Consider the following 23,944-nt stretch of genomic DNA (forward strand, 5'->3'; position numbering starts at 1 on the left):
TCTTGTAGCTCTGACACTAACTGTACTCTCTGCTTATTCATAGCTGATGGTATTAATGGTATGATAATAAAAACACCCCCACCCTCTCTGTATAGATGTTTATTTGTCTGTTCAAAGTCTTTCTCCCTAACATGATAGAGGCCCTATAGATGCTTCTGTCAGCTTAACTTCTCACCCAGGCTCTTGGTCATTAAAATGCTGTCTGTCAAACACCCACCAAATTAGACACAGCACCATTACGTTTAAATGGACAGTGTGTGTGTGTGTGTGTGTGTGTGTGAGAGAGAGAGAGAGAGAGAGAGAGAGAGAGAAGAAATTGGGGGGTGGGGGGTTTCATGCTGTTGCTTAGCGATAAAGCTGTTAATAGAGTAACCACTGAAGATGTTAACCAGCCTTTGTGCAGCGTGATGAATGTCCCAGTTATAATGATAATTTGACACAAGGGACCTCAGCACAGTGTTTATGTGAGCTGGGGATCTTTGTGTGTATGAGTGTGTGTGTGTGTCTGTTTGGGGAGAGGGTCACAGGAGCCTGTAATAATACAAATCCTGCATCTTACTTGTTTTGTAACATCACCATTCTAAAACGGAGGGGTTTTTCAGACATGCGGGAGATGCTTTTGCAATGAGGGGATGTTTGTACACAGAGAAGAGATAAGTGGTGATTTAAGGCCTTAATAACAAAGACTACACCTTGTTATTAAAGCATGACCAGTCAGTTTTACACCTGGCTTTGTCTTGCTCTGCTCCTCCCTTTGGTTGAGCATAGCTACAGTTCCAAAACAAAAGAAGAAGCAGAAAACAAATCTTCTTTGGATTGTTCAGTTATTTTATTGCGTTTGCAAGATTTTTGAAATCCTTGATCCATTCATTTAAACGATAATTTCAGTCATAACTTGAACAAGTCTGAATGTAACCCAGAGCATGTATGCAGGAATAGCTTGCAGAAAATCAAGTGGGGACGCTTTTTGTGCAGTGTGTGTACACACTGTACCAGCTTCTGGTGGAGATAACAGCTCTATTTACGCTGTCCTGCTTGCCTCACAATTCTCTAGCGATAACACTTAATAGTTGCTCACTAGTGTGCAAGCACCTCACAGCGTCAGAGTGGCCAGCACCAGCAGCAAGCGGTGGATATCTGCACTCAACCACAAAAATACAAGCCAAATGTCATACAATTTCAGCTGACTCGAAACTGGACTGTGGTAGATAAGTAGGATTCAGGTGTGTTTGTTTCAGACTGATGTGTTTGATACCCAGTGCTACCCCCAGTGACCTCCCCACCAGGCCCCCACCCACCTGGTTCACCTCTCAGACTCCACATCCCTGAGTGATGATGATGAGTTCCTCTCCTCTTCCTGACAGATTCCTCAGTGGGCCAGTCTGAACAAGAGGAGGTGTTCGCCTCAAGAATTGCATTCCTCTCAAGACCAGACATACTTGCAAGTGCAATGAAGCTTGTGCTTCGTGGTGGTGTTGGTATATATAAATTGTTTACCTTGGGTTGAGAACTTAACTCCTAATTCCTAGTATCCATAAAAGGACATTTTATCTCCTTGTACTCTAAAAATTCTTCTTACACTGCCATCACACTATCCCATTCTCTGACAGTGAATCCACTTCTCCTGTCAGTGTGTTGTAACTGCTGTGGCTGAAGGACAGCCAACACATCTGTGTGTGTTCATAAGAGAGGTGGTGTTCAAATTCAGCTTTGAAACCAAGTGGGTGATATCAGAGGGATGCAGCCGATCACTGGCCTGTGGTGTTTGCTATTATATTGGGACATAAACCTGTGTGTGTGAGTGTGTGTGTGTGTGTGTGTGTGTGTGTGTGTGTGTTTGTGTGCTTGTCTTGACATACAATTGTATCAATGATTCATGATGTCATTAAGTTCTGTGAAACACTTGAGTAGGATAAGCAGGCTGTCAACAAAATTGCAGATCAGGATGCTGAATGTGTAGAAGGTATTTCAACTTGCATAATAACACAGTAGCAAACTTCAACTACATTGCCTCTAAATAATGATAACAATCATAACATACAATCATGTCTTTGCTTCAGAGTGACCATGGCCATTCCTAGATACCTTCCATCAGAGTCAGGCCGTCAGTTCTTCCATGATAGACGCTCAGAGGGTGAAACCATAAGTATGCGTGATTAAACCCCAGGGTCACGCCTCAGTGAACAGAGGTTGCCCTCTGACTCTGGCCAGTGACACCCTGCATGTGTGTGTGGCCAAGAGGAAGACAGAGAGAAGACAAAGCATTAAATAAAGGAGAGTGAGGCACACTGTTGTTACCAAGACTGTGTTTTAAAGAAAGGCCACATGTCGCACAGTCACGCACAGGCCAGTGTGTGTGTGTGTGTGTGTGTGTGTGTGTGTGTGTGTGTGTGTGTGTGTGTGTGTGTGTGTGTGTGTGTGTGTGTGTGGTGAGCTCAACCACCACTTTTCTTTTCTGACTGCTTTCATGAAGGCTGCTGTAACCAAGGAAATGCTTTCACCGCATTAGCCCTCTCCTCCCTTGTGTCTCGGTGGTCTTCTTGATTACCTCCCTGGCCATCCTTGTTACCTAAGCCTTCATTTACAGATCTGAAAGCGTGTGATCGATTGGAGGAGAGATGCTAGCCATTTATCAGCATACACGGGCTAAGGACGATTTCTAATTGACTGGTTGAATTAAAGAAAAGATATGATTTATTAAAGAGAAGGATGAGTCCTCTTGCTTTGAACAAGATGCTTCAGAAGTCCAATGAGATGACACAGGGTGACGTTGAGGGGAACAGTCATTTATTAGTCTATTAGCCTGGGTAGATTTGTGTGTGTATGTGTATTTGTATGTGCATCTGTGAGTCACACTCATGATTATTGGAGGGAGCATGGGAAAAGCTCATTAAAGATGTAAGAGCAAAGAGTCCAGGAAAGACCAACTGGTTTATTATGTAGTAAGAAAAAAACCCGAAATCCTCTACATGATCCTAATAAATCGTTTCAGTTCTCCATGCTAACTACGTCTGTATTACACATAATGTAAAATGATAGAAGGTACATAGCATTAGAAGGCAGATAGCATTGTTTCAAACTGAAAAATTGGAAGTTGTTAAGATGGTGAATAATTCATAGACAGGTTTACCACTGAGGACACAGGATCAGCAGGGGTTTAGAAAATATATTGCCACATTAAGTGGGTTGACAACCACCATAATTTTTTTTTGCACATACCAAAAAATGCATAAAAATTTCTCTAAATAGCAATCGTGCTTTTCAGCAAACATGGTGAACTGTGTGCAAATGTTCAAGTCCAAAATAACAATATTCAAATTTTTTCATTCAGCTTTTGAAGGATTTAGTACCATGTAGTGGTGTAGTTGCAGATTCCATCCAAGTAAACATTTCTTGTCTCATCCTCCACCGTGGGCTACTGCAGAAACATGGCAGTGCAACATGGCAGACTTCGTGGAAGGCAGCCCACTCCCTCTGTACATATAATGCACCCTTTGTAAGGTAATAAAAACACAATGGTTCTTAGCTTCAAGTGATTATACACTAGTGAAAACATGATTACCAACATTATATTTAGTTTCTCAGAAACTTGCATACTGCACATTAGAAAAATAACAGAGAGGTTCGGAGGAAAGTGAAGACTAATAAAAAGATAAAGGAAGAGCAGAGCCAGAAGGAATGAGGCCAAGCTTATCTAAAGGGTTCATCTGTGGCAGACTGCAGCGGTGCTCCATCTCTTGTAATGAACATGATTCTAGAGATCTGCTGATCAAATGATACCCAGCCAATGGCACACCAGTTAGAGGGACCAACAGTGGAGGACGCAGCCGCTACAGCTGACACACCCCTTCACAAAGCAGCCCAGAAAAAGTCATTTGTAGGGAATTAAGACAAAAGCCTTCCCTTTGTTGTGATTCCCTTGGGGTCTCGTGGATTTCGACACATTTAAACAATGGCTTCTAGTTTTGAGTCAGAAATGTGATAAAACAGACTGCAGCGGAAATCACTTGCAAAAACACACACACAGACTCACATAAACACACACATCAGAAAACCATGGTCTGTTTACTCCGTTGGAAATCCACAACAATGACAGTCTACTCCTAATAAGATGCATTCAACCAAGGATGAGCTTAGCAGGGAAGTATTGACACACACACACACACACACACACTCACAGAGAGAGAGAAAGCTGTTAAGATCCCTGGGCACACTCAAATGTGTCTGAGAGGGAACATCCAATCTTCTTTAAAACCCTGTCCTCTATGTCTGCCATATGTGTGTGTGTCTGAAATAAAGTTTGTGTAAGCTAAAGTTGTTTAGATTGTTAAGAGACATCTTCTCTTGGACATATTTGGCTTTATTTTACATGGCACATACACATAAGCACGCTACACTAGACTATAGCCTGCTTATGACAGACATATTCTTCATATGAAGTAATAGTTCTGTCTCGTCTGGATCCCCTACGCCGCCTCTAGCTCAGCCTCATACACGTATATACCTATGTGTGCTCCAGGTCCGCCACTTGGTAGGCTTTTGAGGTGACGTCTGAAGGTAATGGTTTCCATTTTTCCTTAATGCCAGCGGGTCAGAGAGCAATGGCAGGGCAGAGCTTCATTACAGCAGCCCAGCAGGGTCCCATGTCTCCTGTAGGGATTCATTATGTTGCTGCTTCCCCAACAACACATACACACACACAGACACACAACTCAGCTACACCCAGCACTCATCATGAAAGTTTCTTTGTATTGTCAGAAAATGATTGTCTAGGTTTGTATCAAAGCGGCTGGACCCCTCGATGCTGTGAGGCTGCAACATCCATTGTTCTTGCTTTTTGAAGAAAATACTGTCTCAGCTGCATGTTTTCACACTTTTGTTTACATGAAAATAACTCACATTTTCTTGTTCCCTCTCAGACAAGAAAACATTATATTTTAGAGCATTTTCAAACTGCCATGCCTGAAAATTTCATTCAGCAAATCTGCGCCAACTGCTGAGTCGTGAGCCAATATCAGATTGTGCTTTTCACTCTAAAAACAGCCCCAGTTCATTCCCTCAGCAGGTGTACTACTTGCTATAGTCTCACAGATATAGCAAAATTGTTGATTGATTCTTTTTCAATGCTTTAACAACCCTTAGTATTGTATAAAATGGTCCAGAAATAGTTTTATTAAAAACTTATTTTCCAAAAACATCTGATTCTTTTATCTGATGTTTTTCTGTTAACATGATTATTTGACTCGCTAGAGGATATTATACTGTCTATCCTCTTTTCCCCAATTCAGCACCACCAGCAGAGAAATGCACACACACACACACACACACACACACACACACACCCACACAGCGTAACACACAGATAGAAATCAAGATCCATAAACAGGGACATTCATTTATTGTTTTCAGATGTTCTCTGTGCAGACTCCACAAGCAACACAGAGAGGCGCATATACAAAACACACACACACACACACACTGATTAATGGGAGCTCATATACTCGCAGCACCCAGGTGCAGGGCTCCTGGTCTTCTTTTGTCTACAGCAGCCTTGTGTGTCGCGTTCATATGGATCCGCTTTCTTTCTTCCGCTGCTTCATAAACAACAACACACTGCCAAGGTGACACATTTATAACTAGTCTGTGGATGCAAAATTAATTTACACAGCACAACAAGTTGAATTTCCATAGCGAGGTTTTTAACATTTTCTCACTTGAGTTACAGTGTTGTCATATATGCTGAGCGAGCACTGCAACCCCAAGACGGAGGAAACCCATTCAAAATACATTCTGCAATTTGAAAAATGTGTGGCAGTCAAACGGAAAATAAGTACCCTGTTTTTAGTTCACCTCATGAATTCATGCATTTCGCACTTTTCATTATACCTGTGGTGTTCTCTTGGGGGTTATGAGTTCTACAGTATGCTCTATCATACAGATGGTGTTTGTACTGTATTTATGTATACATGTATATTCATTCAATGAGATCCACTATATCCCGTGTTTCCATGCATGTTTTAGCAGGGGCAAGTTTAGAAAAATGTGAATAGGGTGCCGGTCTGGGTTACAGTTTTAAAGAAGAGGGGAAAAAAATGTGCCTGCACCTGGTAAGCCCGTTCAGGAACCCATCCATGATGCTCGTAATTCAGCTACCCAACAAGACAATCCCCTTCTGACTCCTGAGGTAAGGGGCGCACCAACCTGATTCCAGTGTGCGGTGAAATAATCATGTGGATGCAAATAAAACTGAACCAGTTCCTCATTTAGTAGCTCTCATCTATTTTGTATAATATATACAAGACAAGAATTTTTAGATTGTGTCATATTCATGGTAGCATGTTCTGCTCTACCTTTTTCTTCTCCATGGCACACAAATGTCAACTGTGATGCCACAGCACAGGTGGATATATAGTGCGGCTACCAGTGTCACCGGTTTGTGCTGACTTTCATGGCTGACATTCCCTGTTGGACCTGAGGCAGCTACTGAACCCAGGAAACGTCTAGCTTAAGGATTTAGCCTCAGGGCCAAAGGCTGTCAACACAATCACAAGGTTAATGTCAGACACAGGGCTGTACACACACACACACACACACACACACACACGCCACCTTTAGCAGCCATCCACATGCGGCACAGGGGCAAACCTTCAGGTTTCATCAGATAAACAACTGTTTCTTCATTGACTGTTTCTACACACAACATACCGTCGTCACAGTGAGCAGAACCTTTCACAGTTGATTGATGCCTCCAATCTAATCGCCACTTTCTTTCATGTATTATTATTATTTATTTTCACATTCACGCATGTGAGGTAGTTTGTCTCTCTCTCTAATCCGGTCGTGCGTGGTGGGGATGGGATACGTTGTACACTGACACAACTCCATGTGTGCTGTGGATTGCCACATAAGGGATAAGGAAGTCAAGGACAAGCAATTTGTCTGGGGTGTAAATTAATTTGCAACATTAAATAAAATAAATGGTGATATGGAAATGGAAGTAATTAAGATGATAGATTGAGTGCAGGGTGTCAGATTCATGTGTGATCGCTACAGTGCTCCCAGGATGGAGACTCACAGTCAAAAGCACGAGTTCAGATGGCTTGGTATGCGCTGGGTGCTGAGAAACACACTTAAAGTGTTCTTTGTTTGGTGGCTGTGGAAGTTGTGTCCAGTGACTGCATGCTATGTTGTAGAACTTTATTATAACTTTTTTTTCGTTGTTTCTTTGTTGTTGTTTTCTTCTCCTTAGCCCCAATCAGCAGTTTTCATTTACATTATCCTCTTGTCTTGTCTTGTCTTGTTCAGCAGCAATAGGTTATCTCTTTCTCCCTGTTACATAATATTGTGAAGCAGGGTGGTGAACCAGTGCTTTCAAAGAAATGGTAGGAATAGTGTAAAAAGAAAAAGTGGTTTTTCAAGGGAGGAAATAACAGGGCCAACATAACAAATAGTCTAGCACATAACCCTTCATAAAATCCAGCTGTTTATGTACTTTGGTTTTTGTGTTCTTTCATGAGTTTTGGAAATGTTGATTTTAAATTGCCTTACCTTTGGATAGAGCTGGGTTATTGTTCCCCCTGCCTGCAGTCTTTTGGCCAAGCTAACTGCCCAGCCTCATATTTAACGGACAGATACCAGTCTTATTATCAAACTCACGGCAAGATAGTGAATAAGCGTATTTTCCGAAACGCTGAATTATTCTTTTGGACCCATCTGTAATCTCTTTACAGTGCTCTCTTTATCCCTTTATCACAAATATGCTCTGGTACTGTAAGTGCTTGTTGTCTTATCTTCACTACTCTGCATCTGTTTCATTCTTATCTGCATCATTGTCTTTGTCGCTGCAGTGCCACACAGGAATCATTAAGGCTTACACAAAACATTTTAACTTGACTGTGTCAGCTTATAATCGCCAAAATGTAAAAAGTCAAGTCATTAAGAATCTGTGCGAATAAAGAAAATTTTACATGCCCTAATGCACTCTGCACCAGTGGGCTTTAACCACCTATGCAGTCCTCTGTATGAGCTTAGAGCTGCCTGAATGACTCAGTGATAAACAGACCTATTACTGAGCTCTGATTGACCAGTCCACAGGCAGACCTGCTCACTATAAAGATAGCAGAAGCTATTTTATTGCCCTGCTAATCTCTCCCAACTCCCTGTATTTTATTTCCTCATTGGTTTTCTCTTTCTCTCTCTTACTTTGCAGTTTCACTTCTTTTTTTTTTTTTATCTCTTGTTGTGCTTTGCTCAAGGTCAACAGGTTTTTGCTTCATTGACAGCAGTGGACCGTTTCCACTTTAAATGGTTTGATGTTTTCTTTACCAAGTTGCTTTCTCATGGATTCCAACAAGTAATTCTCCTGAGGTTTCAAATCAGCTTTGTAGACATTCTGAGCACGCACTCTTAGTTTGTCTCACCTCTTTGTGGTATCCTAAAAAAGGAACGACTTTGTAACAAGAGTGAATTTAATGTTACTTCCGCCCCTGATAAAAAGCACGCTGGACCCAACAATGAGATTTTCCCTCACTTGTGTTCTTAAAGTGAAAAGTAGCAGGTATTGGTCGTCACAGGTGTTTAATTTCCTCGTTTACGTACCTGAAACTCACTTTCAGTAGCTTTAGTGACTCTTTATCTTTCCTGTCGCTTGCTCAAAGTGAAACTGAGGCTCCAGTTTCTGAATGTCCTTTCCAGTTGGACTTAAACATATTCAGGTCTTAAACATATTAACAATTATAGATACTATTTAGTACTTCACTGACTCTTTTGAAAAGTGCTCTCTCCCTCTTTCTGCATTCTTTCTTCCCATTAGCCTTCTTTCCTTTCTTAATCTCTTTCAGAAACATTTACTGGGGAGCCATATTTTATTTGCCGCTGTGTATGGGATCACCTTAAGCCACGCGTTTCGTGAAATGTAGGTAGTCGGAGTAGCATCATTAGCATAATTTCCCAGAGGCGCAATGAGCTTAATTATCAACATGGCTGTGTGCAGAATGGAGCACAGCTCATCACATTAGGATGGAGTCCCTGCTGTTTATGCCCACACTCCACCAGGTCCCAGCTGACTACCTGAAGATTCATTGCTGGCATGGTTCAACTTTCAGCAACTCCGAAACTTTCATCTTCCACATTGCAATTCCTCACCTTGAGCACGCCAAGGGGTCAAAAACCTCAGTGCACATTTGGATATGTAACCATATGCTGTGGTCTGTAGACTGTGCTCTGTGTCATTTGATTTGACTTTCTTCTAAAGATGATTGGTTTTGTGATCTTTTCAGGGATGCTCACACACTATTCCTTTATCTTTAACCGTGGTAATGCACGGTAACATCTGACATTTGTAGTCTGTCTGCATCCTTATCCATGTTGCTAGACTAGATGTGGGGGAAAAAAGTGTATAAGAAACAGAAATTATCCATCCACATCTCCATCGACCCGTGGATCAAGGGGAAATGGAAATAATCCTTGCATGTGGCCAGTGAAAATGCAATTTCCAAGAGATGCTGTTATGCAGTGCCCTTTGTTGTGCTTTCATCGTTGGACACACATACCCACATTGTTCAGATTTATTTGTCAAACTCCTCTTGAGCCAGGAACTCTCTCCTAATTGTTATAGAAGCCACTATTTACCAAAACAGTCATCTACAGTGCATCCAGAAAGTGCCACTTTGCTTTTTCCACATTTTGTTATGTTACAGTCTCATTCCAAAATGGGTTAAATTAAATTTCCCCCTCAAAATGCTACACAAAATAATGACAAAGTCAAACAATTTTGCTTGAACATTTTGCAAATTTATTAAAAATGAAAAACAAAAAATGTAAATAAATGTACATAAGTATTCACAACTTTTGCCATGACACTCAAAATTGAGCTCAGGTGCATCCTGTTTCCATCGATCATCCTTCAGAGGTTTCTACAGCTTGAGTTGAGTCCACCTGTGGTAAATTCAGTTGATTGGGCATGATTTGGAAAGGCACACACCAGTCTATATAAGCCCTCACAGTTGGCAGTGCGTGTCAGAGCACAAACCAAGCCATGAAGTCAAAGGAATTTGTCTGTAGACCTCTGAGACAGGATTGTGTAGAGGCACAGATCTGGGGAAGGGTACAGAAAGATCTCGTCTGCATTAAAGGTCCCAAAGAGCGCAATGGCCTCCATAATCCATAAGTGGAAGAAGTTTGAGACCACCAGAACTATTCCTAGAGCTGGACACCCAGCTAAACTGAGTGATTGGGGTAGAAGGGCCTGGACTGGACCTCATACTGGGGCGAAGGCTTATCTTCCAACAGGACAACGACCCTAAGCATACCGCCAACATCATAAAGGAGTGACTTCGGGACAACCCTGTGAATGTCCTTGAGTGGCCCAGCCAGAGCCCAGACTTGAGCCCTATTGAGCATCTCTGGAGAGATCTGAAAATGAATATGCACCATATTCAACAAAGTATTTATCACAGGGTGTGAATACTTATGTACATGTTATATTTTTATTTTTTTTATTTTTAATAAATTGGCAAAGAAATTCAAGCAAAATTGTTTCACTTTGTCATTATGGGTTATTTTATGTAGAATTTTGAGGGGAAAAAATGAATTTAATCAATTTTGGAATGAGACTGTAACATAACAAAATGTGCAAAAAGCAAAGCAGTGTGAATACTTTCCGGATGCGCTGTATATACTGTGTGTGTGTGTGTGTAACACCTATGCACGACGGTATGTGCCTGTGTGAGCGTATGTGGGTCACACTCTGTGTTTACTGCCCCAGGCTGTTGAAGTAAATCAGCAGCTCATTTACATCAGCTTGCCTGATCACATCTGTGTTATTATTACCTACATGAGACTAGACCAAGACCGGCTCACCTGTTTGGTTCATGTAAAATGCTTGCTTAAGGAAAAAGAAAAGGGGAGACAGGTTGATATGAAGCAGCAGAGTAAGACATCACAGTAGAACAGAAGTTCTGATGTATAGCTTTGGGCCTGCATCTGCGACTAAGCAACATTTCGCAGCTTTTTCCAGCATATGTTTCCTGCCACTGTATTTCATCAATGACAAACATGGCCGACAACACAGACAAATGAGCGCTGTGTTGAAAATCAAGATTTATTAGACAAATTTTGTTTTTGTTTCGCATTTGCCTACAAGTTTACCTGGAAGAAGACAGTCATTATCTTTGGCAGAGAAGAAAAATATGTTATTTTTTTCCCCCACTGGCGTGCTTGTTGATGTCTTTCCTGTGCAAGGTAATGTGACATCAAACAAGTTTGTGGTAATGTAAGGCCACAGTCTAATGTGTGTGCTCTTTCATGTGTCTTTGAAGTGAATAGTAGCAGCAGATAATGTCCCTGTTTGGAAAGCTGCCAGATAAGAAGTTTGTCTCAGGAGTGAGAATAAGTAGTGGGAGCTGGTGACACACAGACCCGAAAGGCCCTCTGCGGTCCTGTGCTTCTTATTTTGATGTTTTGGTATTTACACATCTGACTGCTGTTGTCCTGGTGGAGCTCGTGGTCTTCACCTGACTGTCTGTTTGGCTTGTAGGTCAGAGAAGATAAGCAGGGCATTGGTCTATTCTAATATATTCGAGTTCCCTCTTGCCTGCAGCAGACTTGAATGTATATTGTATAACCTATCCTGTCTTATTTGTCAGTGTCAGTGCCTTTAAAGTGCCTATCCTCTATAGGTGAACCCACAAAGACATCATCTTAGTGAACTAAGCTACTGTTCAACTGTTAATGTTCTGTAAAGGTTTTATGAAAAACCATATTGTTTAGACAGTGAATCACTTCAGTACGAAGATGCCACACGCCGGGTTTTGCTGCGTCTTTCTGTCTGGGCCCAGGTGACAGTAATCAGTGCACTTAATATATTTTATGTAACTGTTTGCCAGAGGGAGAAAAGAGACAGATGACACCAGCAGGAATTAAAGAGTGCTGCATCTACAATAGGACAGCCACCCATTTCCTATAGAGTTTAATTCAACCAGTCCTGTTGCTAACAGAGTTAGTCAGTCTTCACAGCGTGGAAATGGAGTTTGATCCAAAGCAGAGGTCTTGGCATCGTAATGAAAGGATTCTTGAAGCTCACAGAATTGAATTTTTTATTAGTAACGTCTTGAGAAGAATAAAACTGAAGAATTATAAAGGCTACAAGGTGTATGAATGGCTGGGACCGCACTAAATTACATTTATTTATTTGACATCTCTGACTAGAGTAGATTCCAGACTGACCAGATTTCTACAACTGAACTCAAACTGGAATATCTTGAATACTCTCGAATGATCCTGCGCTTTGTGTGTGTCTACATTGGTGTGATAAACTAAGCTAGTGATTTCTGTGTAAGAGGTCTGTGATAAAATTGATTCAGTGTCACGCTTGGATGCCAGGTTATCACACACCTTCCTGCCTCACAGACCCATTCAATCTCTTTCTATTGTCCTCACTGCTGTGAACCTGTTTCACCATCTCTGGGAGCAGCTTCCCATTTCTTGCGACACCACTGAGAAAGAGATTCAAGGTTAATTCAGTTCATCTAGTTGTTAAAAGCTACGTGGCATCTTTGTATGGCAGTATAATGCTGTGTTTTATTTAATTTTGCATCTCTACTAGCTTTGCCATGGATGCACACAAAAACACTGTACACAAAAAAAAGATGGCAACACATAAAGGTATTTTCTATTCATTATCCTACACAAAGGCTTCCGTGGCCTTGCTACCTGAAGCTGATGAACAATGAAATCTGGTGCTCTTGGATGCTTCTGGCTGTTTTGCATTTCCAAATCAATATTTTTGTTCTCTCAGTCTGAAGTCCTTGCACACTTCAAAGCTGCTCAAGTGTGCATTCAAACAAGTTGTCGGAATGAGAAATGCAGCGAGTAATCCAAGGACGTTTTCTCAAAATTAACAGCCTGCAATTGACAACATTGTGAATGAAAAAGTAGTCTTATTTAAGGCTCAAAATTATGCAAAACAACGATTAATCAGAACTGAATAAACGTACACATTCAAAAATTGGCAGCACCCTTCTTTGAATGAATCCAGGACACATCAGCGCCCAGCTAACTTGAAGTCTCTCCATTATTCACCGTCTCATCATCTCTGAGCCATTATGATAGCCTTGATACTCATGTGATCAGGGCTGACAGACTCTCTTCACGTTTATTCCTCTCTGTGGAAAAATGTGTGGATGGGCTAGACTTTCCTCCTTGTCTTGAGTTCTTACAAATGCAGAGCATTGACTGGGGGGTTGGGAGGTTAGTAAACGGTCTACTTGAGTCTATTAGGAGGTAAATGATGGAAGCACTCGTAGCTCTTTACTGCCCGGTGGCTGCTGTGGACAGCTCTTTAAAACCCATGTAAGGGAGTGCACAAAACTTGCTGAGTGGAGAGGGGGGGTTGAACCTTGTGTTTCGTTTTGTAAAAAGCAAGCAGCCTCTCCATATCTTAAAATAATATATGGCAAGAATTACAGAACAATACAGCCACTCTATACTTTGGCACAGAGAGCAGCTAAAGAGTTATTACAGCCACAGAATGAGTGAAGTTAGATCACAGATGATGCTATAGTCTGACATGTATGAGATCACATCTCCTATCCTTCAAATCAATTTCATGATACCTGAGTCAAAACAAAAGCCATCTTTGTCTTGTAACTGCTTTTTTTAAATAATAATAATAATAATAATATAATAATAAAAATAATCTCACGGAGTAAAATAAACCCTCCTCCTTAGCTACTTTCTTCATCAGTTCTGGAGAAATGGTTGGCAGTTTGGTATTTTACTTCCCCTTGCCCCAAGCAAGCGGGCAGTCTTTAATGTTGAGTCCTGCTTTTAGGCTTCAGTCTGCTCGGATGGCAGATTGGAGGCATGTCAGCCTCTTTCATCACGCTGTCCATTCTTCACAGGATTACACTAGCAGGCCATGCAAGAGCCTGTTGAACTTAAGCTTGTCCTACCTGCAGCAGAAACTAGAATGATGTTTCACATTTTCCTTACCTTAAGCAAAGCTTTGTCACAAAACAGACCTCACTGTTCTGTCATGTTCTATGTAATATACATTCTACATTGCCCACATGTGCCTACATTACCCACAATGTAAAGCAACTGTCAGCAGTTGAAATGGTGGAGTGGTATGATACTGGTGGCTGAGCCCCGAACACACAGTCGTCGCCGACTCAAGTGACATCACTGGAGAGGACATTCACCAGACACTCAGATCCCACTGAAGCCACATATGCAGTATCACTCCATGACACTTCATGTGTAAAATCAGTGGACTTGCCCATTAATATTTTTGGTTTGGTTTCATCCCTTTCAGACTTGAAGAATAAAATTGATCTATTTGGAGTTAGCCTCTGATGTGAGGTTGATTTTGCAGTTTTTCAACAGTTCTCCTCTCATTAAAGGCTTGCCGAGATCCAGTGAGCCTGAGCTGCAGCTTATCTGATCCAGACACCCGCACGGCATACCCTCCTGGTCTGATTAATAAAATCCAGCATTTATCCTGCTTACCTGACTCTCATTAGTGACTGCTGCCTGAATTTCATTCCTGTATTGACTATTTGAGGGTTATGCAGTGTTGTTCATCATTTATCCATTCTACTTTTGTGTCCAAGTTTTTTTAAAATGCAGTCATTTCAGAGTATGAGGGAAGTGGCCTTGGGCTCTGAGTGCACGCTTGTGTCTTTGTGTTTCTTCCACAAAAGCCGATGATAGTTTGATAAAGAAGGTCATTAAAGTGTCATTAGGCAGTGAGCTTTTAGGCGGCAGGCCCCTGCAGATAAAACATGGGGCCCTTCTGAGAGCAGAGAGGGCTGGGTAGAGCCTCAAAGTACTCCGAAGAGAGACACTACGGCAGGCTAGACAAACCACGCTCAAAGAGGTACCTCTCCTTCACCTATTCAGACTTAAGCATTCTGCTTTGCTCTTCCTGACAGTCAATCCCAACGGCTCCAGTGTGCAAGAACATCATTGAAAGCATCCTACCTCTTCATCCCTGTTCACAATCCTTCGCTGCCCACACAAACCATCGATTTAATACTCATACAGCTACTCCATTGTATCTCTCACATGAGCACTGTTTCTCGGCGACCATGAAGCCGCTGCCCTTGAAAGTAGAAAAACAGACATCTCCTGAAATCAACACAGCGTAATAAAATACACATTTGTTGTGTTTTTTAGAGGGCTGCTCACTATCACAAGTTCAAGCTTTTCCAGTAACCCCACCTCTCCAAAGCTGAAACAACTATGACACCTGGCAATGTAATGGAGATCCAGCACTCAGAATGACTAAGAGCAGCAATGATAGCCTGTAGCGCAGTCGATAACTGCTTGGCAGCAAAGGGTGGGAGACTTGACTCAATTTGTAAAGGCGAGCTGGTCTCGGGCCACATGGGCTCTGAGGATAGTGTCTGAGAAAGCTGATCTGAGCACAAGTGCAGGGATGGGGGTCTTCTTTACAAAACCCTGGAGTTTTAAAAATGAAGAGTGCAAGTTGATCTGAGGAGACATGAATAATTTTTCTGTCAATTACAGATATTCAAAGCTTTTGTTTTGTATATTGAAAGCTCTGTTCTACCGCTATCGGACTGAGCATTATGTAGGTCACAATTTATTTTTATATATGTAACACGGGTCAACAAATCATAAGTCTGTGCAAATGAAGGCACTTCGGCACTGATGAAGTGAAAATTACTCAGTCAACTCTCAGACTGTCTTCTGCAAAACCTCTACTGCCACCAAGCGGCTCTCAGTTGGCACATCAGTTCAATAACAAGCACTGCAGATATTCAAGGGTTTGCTTTACTCTCAGTAGAACAGTTAGGTTTAATCGAGGGACTATACTTGACTTTGACTCTATAAACATGTTTTTAATATGGTGCTTAGTCTTTCTTCCAACAACCTGTATGAATATTCTGTTCATTGCCTAAGTCACTCTGTCTTCTCTGCAGTGTTCATCATGGCTGCCGGACTGCTGGTCTACCCCTTTGGCCTAAACTCTTCACTGGTCAGGTCCTTCTGCGGGGACTCTGACATCTACTACGCGGGCGAGTGCCAGATCGGCTGGGGCTACATGCTGGCTATTGTTGGAGTCATGCTCACCGTCTTCTTGCCCTTTTTTGCCAAATATGCACCGAAGGAGCAACTGTCCCCCACCCCTTTACCCACGTTGTTATAGTGCAGTGATACAATGTCTGGTTTTCTTCCCTCCTGACCACTCTCTCTAACCTGGGCTTGATGCCATGGAGAGACACCTGCATCACATTTTTTAAGGTGATGCTGTTTTGGATGCCCCACTGACACTCAACAACAAATACTGTCTTCCTGCATCTGTTACGTAATTAAATCAAATTCAGTTAAATGGAATGCTTTATGTTTAATAGTGATCTGTGCTTATAATTTTCTCATAAGCTCTAACAGTTTTCTGCAGTTTGACTTTGATGTTTTCTTCTTGTTAGCTCTGGAAATGATGCAGTCAAAAAACACAAGGACTGTTAACTTCATTTCACACGATTAATGAAAATTAGCTTAAACATAACAACGGCTTGCTAAAGATGTGTTTTTCCCATTTTCTGTTATCCTTTATAGCTAAATGAACATGTATAACATTCCAAAACAGCCTTGTAGTTGGCTGCATAAAGAGAGTGGAAGCATGAGGTTATGTGCTAATATGACTCATCCAATCAAATAATGTTTCAGTAAGAGGTTCTGAAGAACGCTGAACTCAAGCAGAGAGCCCCTTAAATCGGCTGACGATTGAGGATATTAATGGATCTGGACCCATGCGCTTCAACTCTGAAGGAGTTGCACCTAGTGACGATGTTTTGTGTGGAAGCACTTGGACTGTACATATGATCTGCTTTTAATAGAACTGAGGTTTGAGAATAAAACATTTAAACAAGAATTCTGACACCTTGAAGGATTTTTGATCTTCAGACTTTTTCTGCCTTACAGTCTTGTAACCAGGCAGTGAACCAGTGGGAGTCAAGAAGACATTTTGGCCTTCAAGGACAGTGTATTTAGTAAGTGTCACAAAGAAAAGGACAGAAGACACTGACTCAGATCTTCATAGAGAGCGAATGGAAATCTCTCCTCATAACAAGGAAGTGAATCATAATAGTAAATAGTGGTTTCAGAGCAGTGTTGTCAAAGATTTTATGTTGGGATACTACAACCTTTTGTTAACCTTTTCCCTAGAAATGTTTGTGTATTGTAACTCGCTTGTTAAACTTGTTTTCCATCTACAACACACAATACTAAACACTCTAATTCAGGAAAACATGCAAAAGGCAGGGAGATGTAGGAATTTTGTCAAAAAATGCATGATAAGATGGGCTTTGTTAATGTTAGAACAATTGATCTAGATTTTAAATGTGACCTGACCAACTTGTGCCTTTTAACATAACCAAGACCAGTGTTTAATACAATTATCAGGTTATCATCTTTTTCTGCTGAAAACTGTGGATCCTGTTGTGTGGTGTGTGTTTTTTTTTCCTATATTTTTCCTCTCAGAGGTTAAAAGTTTCTCGTGTACTTGCGGGATGCAGAGTGATCTCATTAACTTGAGAAAATGCTCTGAGGATAAAAAAAAAAGATGATGTCTTCTAATTCATGGAGGTAATGGCAGAGAGAAGGAAAAAGATAAAAGCAGTGTACTTGTGTTCAATTACGCCCTGAGAATTCTTGCCAATTATCTGGAAGAGGTAACTTGAATTGCTATATTAAAAGGTTGTGACATGCAGCTAACAGATTAATTCCTGGCATTCTTGTCCTGTGTGGTTTAGAAATTGAGTGGTAGAGGAGAGAGCTGTACAAATTGAACTTTACCCTTGGTTATCTGTGCTGAGCTAACACATTATTCGCATTACGTGTAAACGTGGCTTAAAATAATTAGCTCCTCAAATAATAACATGTTGCTGTGTTTTTCATCAGCCCACTTCTGCTTTCTGCTTCCTGCTGGCACCATTCCTGTCATGTTCCAAGGACAAAATGTCTACTTCTCCACTTACTGTCCCTGTACACTGCCAGTTTCATCAGGCTAGGCTCCCTGTTCTAGTGGCTGTTTATGTGCGTATTAGTGTTGAATGATGGCTTGGATTTTTCTAATGGGTTATTCTTTAAATATTACCTAAATTTGGGTTCCCATAATGACATGTCCTGACATTAAGAAAATTGCTGTGATTATGTTGCCATATTTGAAAGAAGGTCAGGAGAGAAGTGTTGGTATTGTATTGGACCTCATACTGTGCTTGTGGGAATGACTAGCGTGACTGCACTGAACTTATTCCCCCGTTTGTTGAACCTTTGTGTGTAGTCTCAGCACTGGTGAAACTGTTTTGGTAGAATAGAATTATTGTTTTTTTCCATTGTGATGTTTGACTGTAAATAAACTAACTGTACTTGATATCACATTATTCTTAACTGCCCCGTTTTTCAAAGATATATTTTGAGATATTACCTCATCGTGTTTGCTTTACCTGAATTAACCTCTAAACAATGTTTGCTGTTCTGTGAATTTTCTTTGTAATAAAAATATTTCAGAACTCACAAAAAGAGAGGCTTTGCTTTCGATTTAAGTTTTTGCTCAGTCAAACAAGTCTTTATTTATTTGTTTCACAAATAAAGACAAAAACATCTAGAACATGCAAGTGAATTCCAGCAGTTAAACCACAGCATTAGTGCATTTTGTTTGCAAAGAACAAACTAATGACAACAGTGCACTTTAAGTCAAAAACTTTGACTTTAAAGGTGTTTTAAAAACTAAACTCTCCAAGTCGTAACAAGACTTAGGTCTTACTATATAGCACTTGGCTCTCATGTAGCCTCATCACATGTATACTACTTCCCATCAGCCTTGTACTGCTTGTATTTGTACTCAGACTTCACTGAGTGATTTGACTAGCGCCCTCATTTCTGCATCGCAGGCTTTCACAGCCTCCTGAGCATTCCTCAGCTCTGAGGGCAGGCCGGGTCTGACGGACACACACATCAGGATGTTTCTACTGCGGTCATAGTTTCCCACACAGCGATGAACTTGACCGCGGATGAGACGGGGTAGTTCCTGCTCCTGTTCAAGAGGGAAAAAAATCAGATTCAGTCGGAGTCCTGCGCTATTTTATATTTTGCAAATACTTGCTAACTGCCAAATTTTCATTGTCAGGCAAACTGAGACTCCAGAAAATTCAACTAAAATGTGAAGGAAGAAAGAAAAAAACAGAATTATCACCTTGCAGCTGCCTCCATATATGTAGTGACTGACAGAGAGCATGTCACATGGTGCAACGCTGATCACCTGAAGCTCAGTATAATCAAAACCAGTGAGGTTGTGGTGTCTGCAGTGCTTCATATGGATGTTGCTGCAAAGCAGTTACAAATTCTAACTTGTGGATGCTTCAAATGCATCTTCAACCTGGCAGCACAGAGGATCTGTACAGTCTCAGCACAGTCTCAGGATGGATCCCCAGAATAGTGTCACTGATTCAGCTTTTGACCAAATGTGAAATATGGTCACAATCTGCCCTTCTGTTCCTGAGTTACAGTGTCGAACAACAGACAGAAAACATGACCTGTGACCTTTTGGATATAAAATGTCATCTCTAAAATTTGCTAAATTGGAAGATGTTAGCACAAATTCCTTCAAGGCATTCCTGAGACATCATGTTCACACGAATGGGACAGATAGACAGATGGATGGACAGACGGAGGGGCATGAGGATGCACAATCCTAAAACATAAAGCCACAGCGATCATCAGTGCAGAAGCCTATAAACACAAATGAAGGCTACTCCTCCCACCCACTACTTTGGTGGATGGCATCTTCTCAGCCAGGCCTACCTGGAACCTTGCTCCTGCTCAGGTAAGCATAGGGTGAACTTAACAGAGATGAAATATCAAAAAACCTACAGTATAGTTGATTATTTTGTTTTACCTATGGGCACAGATACTGGTAAGGGGACACAAACCTGATGCAAACCTGTTTTCACTATCACTGATTAAACAGCTGATTAAAATCATTCAGTAATTCCTCCTGATTTTTCAGTTTGATTAAATGTGAAAGCCTGTAATTTCAAACCAAGGAATTTACTGAAGATAGTAACATATTCATACATACTTGCATTCATACATACTAACAGGTTTACTGGTACAGCAAATATAATCATTGTTCTTGGATAACACCAAGACATTAAAGCTGAGGAGAGTCAGAACAATGATGATATGATCAACATTTTTAAGATTTTCTTCTGATGCCCTGAAGACATATTCATACTGTATTTTCATCATTCAATTTACTTCTTAAGAGGAGTTATCAACTCACGTTTTCATAGAAGACACACTGTACCACCTCCTTCCCATCTCTCATGAGGAAGTTCTTGGCTCCGTGGTGGCCCAGTGTGACTGCAGAGTCTAGAGTAGCTGAGGGAAGATCACATCAGTTTAATGGTGTTTAAAAATACTTAACATACATCAGAGATATCAGAAACTCCCAATCAACTGACCAAATATCTCAAATAAGTATGGGACTTTGTCTTTAAACTGGCTCCAGTGTTTCATGCCATCAATAACTGCAGTCAGGATCCTCAGTGAGTTCTCAATGGCTGGTTTCATTGGAAATGTTTTCTGCTGAGCACAAATACAAAGGCCACACTGATCACGAACCTCATGAAACTTCTTTATTTCTTAATATATATTTTCTACATATTTGTGTACCTCAGTTTGAGTTTGTCTTGCAGTCTGGGGTTGATTTGTGCTCCTGTTTCCCACAGATGGGAGTTTTTGCTGCCCAAAGCTGTCAGTAAACTTCCAGGAGTTATTTTGTGACTGCACTACATGAGCAGAGGGTCTGTTGGGTGGTGGAACAGGAGCAGACAGAGGTCTGGACTGCTGGGAATACTGATGTGTGGTATTGGGTGGTCTGTAATGTGCAATTGCTTGCTGACCCCTCTGAGAGAATGCAGCATGGGGTGTTGGCCTGCTTTGTGCACTCTCATTGATGCGGGGAGCTTGATATTCACTCTGTCTAGAGTTAACACTGGGGTTAGATTGAGACTGCTTCATTGGGTTGTTGGGCTGTCCCATCTTAGAGCTGAAAAATAAAAATAAATAAACTTATTCTTATATATTCAGATCTAAAACTGAAAACCAGCGTGCACAAAATACCAACCACACGTCACTGAAGTTTTCAGCTTTTTCCAACTCTTATTATATTTGAATTTCTTTGGTCTGTTTTTGAACACATTGTTTGTGCTAGGCTTTGACAAGTGGGTCAAACCAATGACCATAACTCTAATGGTCAAATAGTCAATGAAACATACTCTGTGCCTCCAACTTTGTATGGATGTGGCTTGGGTGAGTAGTTTTTCATTGAAGGGACAGGTCCAGGAGCAGGTGTGTTGCTGCTGTACTGCTGGGATGGTGGGATACCCTGACTGGTCCACAGGTGGCTTTGTGAAGCACCAGAGAATGGATCTGAAGCCTGGTAACCTCCATAGGTACCTGACGAAAGACACATTCACAGAAGAAGATCTTATAGCAGATTCCATTGTGTAGCTGTAAAAGGTTATCTTAATTCACAGGGAGTTATTCTTCAATATTGCCATTCGCTTTACATAAAATAGTCTAAGTTTTGTGGCTCAGCAGGAGTTGGTACAGTCATGTTTAACACATAAATCTGACAACAAAGCATTTTTAAAATACATGTAAATGCCCTGAGTGAGTCACACTGTTAACAGAGAAATTGTCAAGTTTACGTTTAGGTTTGTCTTTGGATGTACTGCCACCTAGTGAGAGAAATACAAAAGAGGCTTTAGGAACTTAAATGAATACTTCACCTGATGTGTTGTAAGATGTAGCTGAGCTGGTGCTTGCCATGAATTCACCGTGGGAGAAGAAATCATTCTGAGAGGGAGCAGATGTCAAAGGAACTCTGTTTCTTTTCTTCTGGTTAAAGAGCTTCACGGGGAGGAAGCCTGATGGGGGCAGGGGACACATATCTGAACATACCAGACTGTGTGGGACATGAAGACAGACAGAAAGTACTCCTATAACTTTGTCAACATTATACTACATATACTAGATGCTTTTTCTTTGGATATGGTACCACACCACAAATAATATTCTATAAGTACTGCCAAACAAATAAAATGTTCTCTTTAAATAGTAATACACTATTAACATTACACAGAAAAAGCCAACCCTCATTTTCATATAGACAGCTAAAGTTAAACGGGGATAGAAATCCGTAATCAACTTATACTTACTACGTACTTATTAATATGAGAACATTAATATACTAGCGAGCACACAGTGAAATAAATCTCTTTTACTAACCTGCTGTTGGCCTGTCTGGTTGGTCGTCCTGCCTCCTCATGGCGGGAGCAGCCCAACTGGCGAGTGATATTATGGTGCTGCATGAAGATGCATAACATATAAAAGGGAAAAGACCATACAACTGAGGTCCTGGTGTGTGCTGGTCGCCCTAAAAAGTGTTAATCTACCTCGTTAACGAGGTAGATTAACACTAGCTGGAACTTAGCTGGATTGACGAGTCAAGCCAATGTACATTGTTTTAGTGCTTTAGCTAGTTATCAACAAGCCTACAGTAAATTAGCTAAATAATTTAGTTAAAAAGCTAGCATTAAATATTTATACAGCGAATTTAGCTAAATAGCAGGTACCATTAGCCACAGCTGTAATGTACAGCTACCATTCGTCACTGTTTTTGCTTTTAGTAGCACAAATAGTTTTCTAAGAACACTATATAAAACTATATATATAAAACTAAATGGAAACAAAAGCTGACAAAAGTTTAGAAAAGTTAGAACAACCTACAGTGAAATATTCTTTCCGGTTCAGCACCTTGGAAAGCGACACGCACCAACTGTCACTGGTGACGGATGCTTTCTTCACGAACCACTTGCAAGATCGGAGATTCTACATACAACTCAGGGACGATTGAAACGCTCTCGATCGAAAATAATGACGATGGTATATTGTACAGTATTTGACTGACAGCACTCGTTTGTAGATTGGGGGACAATTTATTGGAGGCAAAAGTTTTTCTCACTTATGCCTGATAGGAGCCTCCTTGACACAGAAAAACAAAGAATTCTCATCTGCTCCTAAATCCTTATCAAAGAACTGGAGTGTACTAAAATCTGTAAAGAACACGTCCACATGTTGTAAGCTTATCTCATTCGATACAGCCCAGGTAAGGCTGCAGTGCTCTGCTCGTGGACCTCATTTGACTATTCATGGGAGGGAATAAACTAAACTAAAAAGAGATGGGGACATCTTGCTGGAGAGTCTATAAGGAAAGACGAGGGCAAAGATTACAGACATAGGAGCTCTGCTCTTCATTTTTCACAGAGCCTGAGGCTGATTTCAGCCTCACTGGGTTTGTGTCACATCCTTGCTGAGATTCTTTTTGATCTTGACACATGTGGCTTCTCTTTCTTGTGTTTCCTCCGTCTGTGAATCCATGGCAACAGCAACAGGAATATAGGATAACCTCAGCCATATCCATTACTTCTGAGAATCAACTGTATGGATCATCAAATAGTCCAAATGAGAAACAAAACCCACAGTTTTAGTCACTTTCTGCTACACTCTGAATCACTTTCATCTCTGCTCTGGAGTTCAAAACCAATTCAGTTATTCAGTCGTGATTGCTGTACCACCACTTAAATAATTAAAACAGAATATTTAAATCTTCAATAAATACAAACCCATTAACTTAACTAAAAAAATAAAACATAAACAAAACTACCCTGCATACAACAGTGCTCCTGGCTGCTGGTTGGTGAAAGGTAAGCAACAGTAGACCAAAAACAACCAATCAAAATAATTGATTAACTTTTTTCTTGTCGTTTCATTACAAGCCTGTTCCAAGTGTCTTACTGCATCACTATAATCTATAGTCTGATTTGTGTAGTTGCCCTCGCTGCATGTT

General features: G+C 40.9%; 2 protein-coding genes across 12 annotated transcripts in view; one reads left to right on the forward strand and one right to left on the reverse strand.

Moving 5' to 3' along the window:
- LOC124070212 (transmembrane protein 211) overlaps window positions 1-18,402 on the forward strand; it is an 89,451-nt gene extending 71,049 nt beyond the window's left edge. Inside the window, exons 3-5 of one of the 3 annotated variants that reach the window (XR_006845160.1) lie at window positions 15,948-16,269; window positions 16,951-17,018; window positions 17,929-18,402. Coding sequence is in view for 1 of the 3 variants with exons in the window: in XM_046409875.1 (XP_046265831.1) it covers window positions 15,948-16,174 (227 nt within the window). In the remaining 2 variants the exon portion in view is untranslated. Of the gene's footprint in view, window positions 1-15,947 lie in introns of all 3 variants that reach the window. The other 2 variants (XR_006845159.1, XM_046409875.1) reach the window with 2 other exon arrangements.
- A 165-nt stretch (window positions 18,403-18,567) lies between these two features.
- LOC124070214 (spermatogenesis-associated protein 22) lies at window positions 18,568-22,956 on the reverse strand. 9 transcript variants are annotated; one of them, XM_046409878.1, is made up of 8 exons: window positions 22,825-22,956; window positions 22,324-22,400; window positions 21,825-21,962; window positions 21,309-21,489; window positions 20,704-21,079; window positions 20,493-20,616; window positions 20,312-20,400; window positions 18,568-19,063 (listed from the first exon to the last, which is right to left on the reverse strand). In XM_046409878.1, exons 2-8 carry the CDS (start codon window positions 22,361-22,363, stop codon window positions 18,872-18,874), a joined length of 1,140 nt encoding a protein of 379 aa, XP_046265834.1. In that variant the 5' UTR covers window positions 22,364-22,400; window positions 22,825-22,956; the 3' UTR covers window positions 18,568-18,871. The 9 variants fall into 9 exon arrangements, with proteins under 9 accessions (XP_046265834.1, XP_046265840.1, XP_046265837.1 ...); XM_046409884.1 differs by having other exon boundaries at window positions 20,312-20,409; window positions 21,309-21,397; window positions 21,825-21,871; window positions 22,825-22,955; XM_046409881.1 differs by having other exon boundaries at window positions 20,493-20,613; window positions 22,825-22,955.
- Window positions 22,957-23,944: the final 988 nt, after the last annotated feature.

The sequence above is a fragment of the Scatophagus argus genome, chromosome 14 (assembly GCF_020382885.2).
Source record: "Scatophagus argus isolate fScaArg1 chromosome 14, fScaArg1.pri, whole genome shotgun sequence".
NCBI classification, from domain to species: domain Eukaryota; kingdom Metazoa; phylum Chordata; class Actinopteri; family Scatophagidae; genus Scatophagus; species Scatophagus argus.